This window comes from Lutzomyia longipalpis, chromosome 2 (assembly GCF_024334085.1).
Source record: "Lutzomyia longipalpis isolate SR_M1_2022 chromosome 2, ASM2433408v1".
NCBI classification, from domain to species: domain Eukaryota; kingdom Metazoa; phylum Arthropoda; class Insecta; order Diptera; family Psychodidae; genus Lutzomyia; species Lutzomyia longipalpis.
The window spans coordinates 26030964-26041327 of record NC_074708.1 but is presented as its reverse complement, the minus strand read 5'-3'; the positions used below and the strand labels follow the sequence as shown (position 1 = coordinate 26041327).

At 35.5% G+C, this 10364-nt stretch overlaps 1 protein-coding gene across 1 annotated transcript; it reads right to left on the bottom strand.

Moving 5' to 3' along the window:
* Positions 1–1021: 1021 nt before the first annotated feature.
* LOC129791209 (odorant receptor 13a-like) lies at positions 1022–8339 on the bottom strand. Its single transcript, XM_055829278.1, has 4 exons — positions 8085–8339; positions 6759–6872; positions 1155–1697; positions 1022–1075 (listed from the first exon to the last, which is right to left on the bottom strand). The coding sequence occupies exons 1-4, from the start codon at positions 8337–8339 to the stop codon at positions 1022–1024; spliced, it is 966 nt and encodes a 321-aa protein (XP_055685253.1).
* Positions 8340–10364: the final 2025 nt, after the last annotated feature.

The window sequence follows — 10364 nt, the reverse complement described above, 5'->3', positions numbered from 1 at the left end:
ATATATGGGTAGACGAAGAAGTGAATGCGGTTCCGAATTTCATTGCAACCGATTCACATTATCTCGTCGATTTTATCAAATTGACTCATTTATATGGAAGACGGTGTAAATATTTATTCTCTCCCTGTGGTGTGTCTCTTTGCGAGTTCAAAAGGAGACGCCTCAGGCAACCTATATAGGAAATATTGTCAATTATTTACATCCTTTTTCCTCTCCACCCCAAGAAGACACCCCAACTCCCACAACAAAGGATATTTCTCCCTCCCCAAAGAATTCTTCGTCTTTTAGAAACAAGAGGGAAAGTATTTTCGATGAGGTTCTCCGGCTTTACTCATGGCAGATTTATCTCTTCTATTTCTGTTGAATGTCACGGGGATTTAATGGGAATTGAAGGAACAGGAAAACCATCTATACGCGATATGCCCCAAGATTTAGATCTCTTTTTGCGGTTGATATTCTTTCAGAAGCATTTCAGCTAATTGGCTTTAAAAATGTCGCGGAGAAAAGGGCTGAAATAGAGCAATTTGGAGTCAATTTATTAATTTGGCGATAGGACGCGAATCTTTGGGTGAAATTCACTAATCAGGCAGACTTAAGATTCCTTAAGAAAGACTTACGTTTTCTTAAGATTCTTAATGTTTTCTCAAGAATCCCTTAAATTCTCATAATATTTCTCAAGACTCTTTAAGAAAAACTTAAGATTTTCTAAGAAACATTTAAGATTTTTAAGTTTTCTTAAGCGAAACTTAAGATATCTTCAGTCAAGCTGAATCGGGCTAAATTCCAAATCTTCAGAAAACTTTAAGAAACTTAAAAAAAAACTTAGACTGTCTGACTAGTGAATTTTACCCTTTGTTTAATTTTTTACTTCGTTAGAACCTGATGAAGGCTCCAATTTTAACCAAAAGATCTGAAACTTTAATAAAATCTATTGGAATTCAGTAAATCTTAAAACTTTATTAAGAATATTCCCAGGTTCAAGTCCTTGATTTATTCCTATATACTTTAGCCTTCAAACCCTTCAGACAAATACGGTATAGAGGATAGTTGCGTAACTAATGGAAACCTTGCAGATCTGCCAGAAAGATCAAAAATATCATCAAAAAATAAATCTTAAAATCTAAAATTAAAGAAAACTCATTCGATTAACTAACCTGAACAAAGGTGAAGATAGAAACAACTCCAAATCCAAAAGTCTGCACCCGAATTGGTAGAAAGAATCTAATCATAAAGATTAAGAGATTCTTCTGATCAGTTAGTTCCATTTCGTACCACTTTGTCATGTAAAGAGCATCAAACATGGCCTCAGAACTATCCCGAATAATTTGCCCAAAAAAGCAGAGAATGAAGATTTGCATAAGAATAACCAAGACAGTTACTGCGAGGACAAACAGCGTCATACTGATGGTTTGCATGGAGAAGAGGATAATGCACAAGTACGTCATAACCATGAAGAGTTGCTCGAAGTAAATGTACCAAAAGAAGAGAGTTAATCGGCTGGCTTTCTCTGCAATCATTCGATGCATTTCGTAGACAGTTTTGAGGATCTTCCTGCGCTCTGACGTACTCTGATCTTCATCAAGCCTTGATATCAACTCAGTTATGCTTCTCAGCTCTGCAGCGCAGTACATAATCATTGCCATGATAACTATGTCAGACCATAGAACCATTTCTATGCCTGAGTAGTAGATAATGGACTGGACGATGAAATTTACAGGATAGAAGAAAAGGCTTTCAACTGGAATTCCAGGAATGTTGTAAAACATCGGAGTATGGTTCGAAGAATGGTATATATCAAAGCTAATCACCATGAATCCAGACACTCCTATGATGGTCAGAAATATCCTAAATAAAATTTTGAATCAAAAAGTTTAATAAAAAATTAAGAAAATTAATAAAAATCCTCACCTTCCGACCCAGAAAGCTAATTTCGTGTACTTGAGATAGTGCTTCCGCCTAATGTCAGTAACAAAACCATCTTCTGCATTGATTACGTTGTCAAAGTATTCCAAAGTCGATAAAATAATTTTAGAATTGAGAACTGTTGTCGTATGAAAGCACCCCAAACTTCCTGCGAAGCCAACAATGAAGCTTAGACTAAAGGAGAGATCAATTATGTTGGAAAAGTCCTCCAAATCGCAAAGAACGTGCCAAATTGAGCAGGAAACACTGAAGACCATCATACACGGATAAACGAATAATTTTAAGGAATTCAAATTAATTCCTTTACATTTGAATTGTGGCAGAAAATCCAGGCGAAAGATATAAAAGTAGTATTGAACAATTTTCTTTAAACCACTGTGATAACGAGACAACATCCTGACCTTATGCTTGCTCTCCTCCATCTGAAGCAATTGATGGGCAAGAGCTAGAAATTCCTACATTTATAAATTCAAAAAAGTTTATGAAGTTAATAATTTAATTTACTTAAAAATTTCTTTGACTTCCAAAGGACAAATAACTTTATTTTAGATCTCTTTTTGTTGTTGAAAAATTATTGAAAATTTCATTAAAATATTTGTTTATTTTCCATTCGGTTTTAAACAGTAAAGAAATTGGGAAATTTTGAACCTTAAGAAAATCTTTCTATGGTATAATTTTTCAATTTTGTAGTAATAATATATTCCAGAGGCAAAGCTATATTTTAGAATAAATACACAGTACCTAATATTTTTTAAAGACTTTCTTTTTATTTTGGTACTTCCCTGTATTTATTGTTTGTCTTCGTGAACAATTTAGTTTTTATTTATTTTGAATCTCCTTGAATTTTCCATTCTTAGTTCATTTTTTGTCCTCTTTAAACTAAAAGGAAATTAACTATCTGTCAATCTTCCCAAAAGAACTTTCCCACTAGATGTCACTAGTTTAGATGAGAGTCAATGTTCTGAATTGAAGTGATTTTTGAAGCCAATTTTAATACTCTCATCATGAGAAAATCAATTCCGATTGTACACCCTTCGAAATCCATTTTAGTTGTGTCATCGCCGGAGAAGGTGGAGCTTTTTGCACAAAAGCTTTCACAAGTGAAATGATAAAAATCTCTTAGTGATTTCTGCAGTCTTGCTGCAGAGATCGATTTCCTAATGAATATCCTGTGTGCAATGTTGAAAATTCAGCTGGGTACAGAATTTTAATCTGCGAACAAGGAAGGGTTCCCATGTTGCCAGAAGCAACGATTCAGCACTCGTTTTCCGTGGAAGTACCCTGACTAGAATACGTAATAGATATATCTTTAATTTTCAGTATATAATACGGAGAGAGGGGAGAGCGTGAATGGGGGATTCACAGAAATACGACACTGTCCACACATCGAAATAGATTTTGCTACTTGTCGGAGATGAAAACACCCCCCAAAATGGTCAGATGAGATGAAAAAGCTGTGTGTGGGTGGGTGGGTGTACAAGAGTGGCATGTTGTGGGTGGCAGAGCTCAACATTCAACAACTGTTTCGCTTATTTTCCGATTTGATCGATGACCCACGCGGGGGTGGCTTTCTCTCCTCAATTCCAGCTATTTGGGTCACTGGCGACAGGTGAAAAACACCCCAGTCGCGAGAACGACAGACGAAACCCATTGATAAAAAGCTTCGGTGGAAAAGGTGCAAACACAGGATGGTCTCACTGAACTGTACTCTTTAATTTTCTTTTAAAAATGGTTCCGCATTAAAGAATTCTTAAGGCAAGTGTCAGTAGTACTTTAAAATTATTTCCTAACAAAATATTTTTTTTTACTTCTATGAATAATAGAATAAAAAAATCAAAGTGCTGATAGAATAAATTAAACGCTTAGAGAATTTATCTTGATCCTTGTATTCTTTCAGCATAACTTTACTTACTGTTATTTTATTTACAAAACTTATTTGCTTAAAAAATCGTGAAATTTCGCTAAAAGAATAAATAAAAAGTGCTGACAGAATAAATTTAAGGGCTTACAGAATAAAATACCAGTAGTACTTTAAAATTATTTTCGAACAAAATTGTTTTAGCTGATATGGATAACAGGATAAAAATCAAAGTGCTGACAGTATAAATTAAATGCTTACAGAATTTATCTTGAGCTTGGTATTCTTTCAGCATACCTTTTCTTGCTGTTAATTTTTTGACAAAACTTATTTGTTTATTAAAAAATCGTGGAAATTCGTTAAAAGAATAAATATAAAGCCTATATTGGCCTATAATAGCCTATAATATTGAAGCCCCGGTGGTAAAGAGAGCTAAAGCACCACTCAATACCACTCATCGCTGGGGTTGTGGGTTCGATTCCCGCAGCGGCTTGCCGTTTTTCTAGCCTAGTGCTTCCTTCCCTTTCTTTCCTTTCTACTCCACAGCTATTCCTTTCCTGCTCGGACGATTTGTGCAACTACGAGATGGAGCCAACATCAGCATCAGTGCCATCTGTGGGGCGGAGGGACAACAGTAGCCACCAGTGTCCATAGCTATGCCGGTCCACCAGCGATAAATGTGCAGCTGCTAGCAGTCAGTGCCTGTGTTTGCGGAACTTCCTGTATGGGTCGGAGCCAATATCAACAGTGCCATCTGTGGGCGGAGGGACGACGCTGATCATGGATCTGCAGTGTGGTTCATAAAGGCGAAAGAGTGCCAATGCTAGCAGCCAGCGCGTGCGATAGTGGAACTTCCTAAAAAATTAGCAAAAAAATTAGGAAAAAATTAGCAGTATGGAAGAACTTGCTAAATAAAAAGTTATACACAGAAAATAAAAGTTTGTAGCATTGTTCGTCAAATTTCGTGAAAGGTTCGTAACTCCAATGCTTTTACATGGGAAAATTCACCTCCAGGTTCGTAAAATGGGGTCTCACTCCCAGGGAGGTTAACCCCATTTTACGAACCTGAAGGTGAATTTTCCCATGTAAAAGCATTGGAGTTACGAACCTTTCACGAAATTTGACGAACAATGCTACGAACTTTTATTTTCTGTGTATAACTTTTTATTTAGCAAGTTCTTCCATACTGCTAATTTTTTCCTTACAATTTTTATTGGAAAGAATGAACAGAATAAAAATCAATTTCTAACCGAATAATTAAAAAATGCTTATTGAATTTATCTGTATTCAGTTAGCAAATAATTTTTATCTTTTCAGCAATTTTTATTACATGTTGTCAGCAACTTTTTCAAAAGCATTTTGTTTTGGAATATAATAATATGGTAACTGAATAAATTTACCTATCATATTTACACATACATCATTTTATTTTGTCAGCATATAATTAAGCATTCTATCAACACAATTAATTATTTGATGATCTTGATGATGAAAATAAAAATCTGAATATTTGCTTACAAATTAAATAGACAAACTTCACAGAATACTTTTTTTTCAATAAATAATTTAAAGAAACTTCTTTAATCGTAATTTTCAATCTTTCGCACTTCAATTGCCCTCTTGTGTGGTTACATTTTTTTTTACATAGCGGATGCTTTACGTGAGCACCAGCATTTTTCTCACTGAAACATTTCCATTTTGTCCCATTTTTTCTGCCCCCTCCCCCCGCATCCCTTCAGCATTTTTCCTCCACACTTCTATGCTGCGGAGACATTCGTCGATGTGCGTTTGTGCACTCTCCAAATACTAATTCAGCGCGCTCCCAGCACTGCAATAGACTGCCAACAGCAGTTGTGCAGTATAAATCATTTGCAGAACTAATATGGTGGTGCTTTGTTGTCATAAAACAAACAAAAGATTGGCACAAAAAAAGGGAACTTCCACGCGTTCTCGTGCTGCTCTGTGTATAGCCACCCCATTTTAATAATTCTATTCTCTCCTAGTAATGCAAATCCTATTTCCTGGCTACACCCAAAAATATATATTTCACTATATTGTTAAATTTTTCGACATGAAAATTCCGCACTGAATTCAATTTGTGCCTACAATAAATTTCAAACTGCAAAGCTTCGTATTTTCTTTTTTTGGGGGGAACAGCGTGGTGCATTTGTATAGTGCGGGGGAGGTTGATTCAGTGTGTGTGGGATGCTTTAGGATTTTGTGCGGTACAAAAGGATCTCTTTAAAGTGGAATGGATAGGGCGGGTGGAAAAGCTCTTGATATGAAAAGCTCTAAGCAGTTTGCATATTATTGTGCATTTTGTCTAACTTCTGGCGTTGCTCATTTTCAAATCAAACGTTTTTTGAATTCTCATTGAGAATTCTCTCACATTTGCTTTACTTGATATCAGAATAGTTTTCTCCGAAGGAGCTTTAGTAAAAATATATATGTATTCAAAAGATTTTGGAAAAGCTGCAAGATCTCTGGGCACATTCATCTTCTCTTAAAACCACGAATCCAGCACAGGGTTGTGAGGAGATACCCCTCTTTTTGGAAGTTCCTTGCCATTAAACACGAATTTTGTACCATCGGACCGCACCAGAATGCTTCTCATGGTTGAATGGGGATTGTTGGGGGGTGGATTAGGGGTGGCTTGCGGTGGGGGCTAAACCCCACGAGAGGGTGTTCATGACAAAACCCGTGGAGGTGTCGACAGCGGCGGTTTTGTGACAAAAGACAATGGCACGCTCATAAATTTCCACCCACCCCTGGAGTTGCCATAACCACTGAAAATTTGAATATATCAAATCACACACTATGTACGTACATACATACACCCACGCCGCATTATCGCACCTTCCGCCACCCATGTGGGAATAAATTTGTGCATCTTCGGTGTAGAGGGTCCCATCGCGTCTGTGATACCATGTGGCTGCCGAAGGAAATGGGGGGCTTATTGGAAGAATATTTTACACACCATGTCATCCATCTCTAGTCTTCCTTTCAGCACGGGATGCCACTTTGCGGGAATTTCGATTTGAGACATTCTCATCGTCATGGATTTTTCCACCAAATACAAGAAGGTTTTCTTCTGCGCTATATACAATCTCTCTAATACTACACATCATAATGCGAATCTGTCGATCATGTATCAGAAATCCATACGGAGGAAAATCCAATTTTTGATTTATTTCTTTGACGGTGAATTTTTGTTTTTTTTTTAGTGCAAAAGAAGACTTGGTTGAAGCTTTTGCTGAACTTTAAGCTTTCATGGAAACGTATTTGAAAATTTATCAAAGATAGCGGCAGGGACCTAACCAAAATCAAATTTTAGGGTTTTTATACTATTGAATATGTACAACGGGCGTACATATTCAATAACATCAAAATGAAACGACAAACTTTGAATAGAAAAGTCAAAACTTGCGTAAAAAGTTTTTTTTTATTTTATAAGAAAGAACGTGAAATATTAGAAATAGAAACCGATTCTTCTTAAAACTATTCAAAAACTTACAGCAATGTAATCACTCAAAACAATCCACATAATAAATATCCACATAAAATATCAAATTGAGAGTTTATTCTATTTTTCACATAAATAAAGAGAAATTGTTATGAAAAGAATTTTTAAACAGTTTTAATATTCCAAAAAACAAATCTAGTGTCAAAATATCGACTAAGAAGCTAATCAAAGGCTTGGATAAACTCTTATAAATAACTAACCATTTTGACGAATAAATTGCAACTAAACCAACAAAATCATCAGATTGAAGGAAGAATCAAACAGAGAGCCTTGAATGGAGTAATTGAGTTATTTCCAGGATGAAGAATTCGATCCACAGAGTAATAAAATTTAACTACCACAGTGAGAATTCAAACAGATGCATAACGGATCCCTTCCACGTGCAACCCTTCTATAAAAAATTGATTGAAGAAAATTACCTGCAGAAGGAAGCGTAATTGATTTTTTGTTTTAAATAGAAGCTAAAAAACGGGGTAACTGTATTTACTTTTAATCTACAAGAAGTTAAAACTTTAAAAATTTGTAACAATAATGTTTAAGAACAATTAAAATCTAAGAGAATAAAGCCATAATGCACAGTAAGCGTCCCTCTTTGCGTGCAGTGCAGCCCTCTAGTGGGAACATCTTGCCAACTACTGCAAAACTAATTAGAATTTCTCAATATTGCAGAACTATTTACTCAAACTGTAGAGAACAGCGCAGTAAGAAAACGCCATTTTAGTGATCTGAAAAAATGAAAATTTTCATATTTTTCAAAATAAAAAATGCGGTAAAAATTACCTCAATGAATGTATAGAGATTAACGTCATACATCCCTGCAGCTTTTAGTCCATACACCCGTTGAGTCATTCCGAGGGTGGTAAGGAAGATTTTTTGATCCTTTAAGCTTAGTTCGTACCAATTAGTTTGGTAGAGTGTATCAGATAAATTCTCAGATTTAAGTCTGATGAATTCCCCGAGGATACAGATATGTAGACTGAGCATTGTCCCAGTTACTAGTACCATGTAATTAAGAACATCTCCTGAATTTTTCATTAAAAATGAAAATCCAAACAAAAATGTAATACAATTGGCTAAAAGCTGCATGAATGATGATTCAGAGAAAATTTCACTCAATAAATTAACATTTTCAATGACAGAGCAATGTCTTATGATGATTTTTGTCAAGAATTCCGGCTTAGTTTTAATCTTTTCATTCATCAACTTCATGAAGTCTTTGAGAATGTTGAACTGAGTAATGACGCCAAGACCCAAAAAAGTGAATCCAATAGTCATAGAAATTACAGTGTAGGCTAGCACTAAGGCTAGGAGTGTTTGTAAAATGTATTGACTTTCCCGCCAAAAGATGTTATCCGTTGCAATTGAAGGAATCTCAATCATTAAGCCATAATTATTGTTTAAACGAAAACTAATGCAAGCTATTATTGTGAATGCCCAACCTATCTGTAGCACCCATCTGAAAGACATGTATATTAAATTTAAAGAACTTTCCTTTTAATTATTTTTCTTACCGATTTAGAAAAGTGAATCCTTTCATTGAATACTGCAGATGTTTCTTCAAAATCTCTTCAAGTTCTTCATCTTCTCATTCCTCCTCAAATAATTTCTGAATATTTTGCATTAACAGATAAAATTTATTTCTCTTGAAGAAATTCAAAATTATTATCACAAGATAAACACTCAAAACAATCCACATAAGAAATGTCCACATAAAATTTACATTAAGTTGAGGACTGATTGAATTTTTTACGTGAATGAAGAGCGAAAAAGCAAAGAAAACGTTTGAAATTGTTAGAAAAAGAATTTTTAGACGATTTTTAGGTGTTCCAGAAAACACATCTAGCGTCGAAAGAGCGATTAAGAAGTCAATCAGAGGTTTTGTATTGATAAACTCTTCCAAATAACGAGTCATTTTGACTTTGACGTGTAAACTGCAACTGAAGTTAACTCCTGGAATTTCAAGCTGGCAATCAAAGGGAGTATGAAGAGAGCCTTGAATAGAGGGGTAATTAAGTCATTTTGCAGCTTAAATTAGCCTTAACTACCATAGTGAGAATTAGAACAGATGCACAACGACTTCCTTCCACGTATCGTCATTCGTTGAGCCTCTATGTGAAGGAAATTGATTGCAGAGAATAAAAATCAATATCGATTTTTTTAAACGGAGGTTAAAAATAAATAAGAATTGATTTAATTTCTCGTTTTGAATTCATTGAAATACAATGAAATTGCATTAGAAGATTTAAATTAGCATTTTTCAATGATGGCGACAATGAAGAACAAGCGTCCCTCTTTGTGTGCAGTGTAGCCCTCTAACGGGATTTTTGTCAACTACAGCCAAACTAACGTGAAGTGAACAGAAAGTGGTCGGTCTCTTAATAATTTTTAGCGTTTTTTTAGTAAGAAAAATCTTTAAATTTCTCTATAAATAGATTTCTAGCTGAACTCCTGAAGCATTCTCAGAAACAACTTACTTAAAGCTAAATAATTAATGGAGCATCAGTCTCTTCAAGTCCTTCGAGATTTCCTTGATGATTCTTGTTATTATGGGTTTGTGCAAATGCATGAAAATGACAATTTTCATATGGAGTACATAACACGCCATGTAAATGGGGGGAAATTTCACATTAGAATAGTATACGTTAAATTACAAATATGAAGGGGTTCGCCTTGCATGAGCTGCCAGCCATCCACCCATTTCAACCCCACATAACAAGAAAATATGTATATATCTACCACGGGGGTGAGCCGGGAAAGATCGCACATTGGAGTTTCCAATTTATGAGTGAATGCACCATACATAGCGACAAGGAAATATTTTGCTGATGGGAAGTTTCGTTGTTGTTACAAAAGTTCTTGTACAGCTTCGGGGGTGGTGTGGGAGCTTTTTAGTGCACACATTTGTATGAGCAGTGGGGAGGGTGGGGGAGTGGATGGGCTTTTGCCATGAAATCTGCAAGCTGTGCAATCTCCTAGCAATTATTTTAAATTTTCTCCAAGTCGCATCCCGCGCTATCCGCCAAAATTGCGAAATTTCAGCCGAATTCTCTGCCCTCTTTG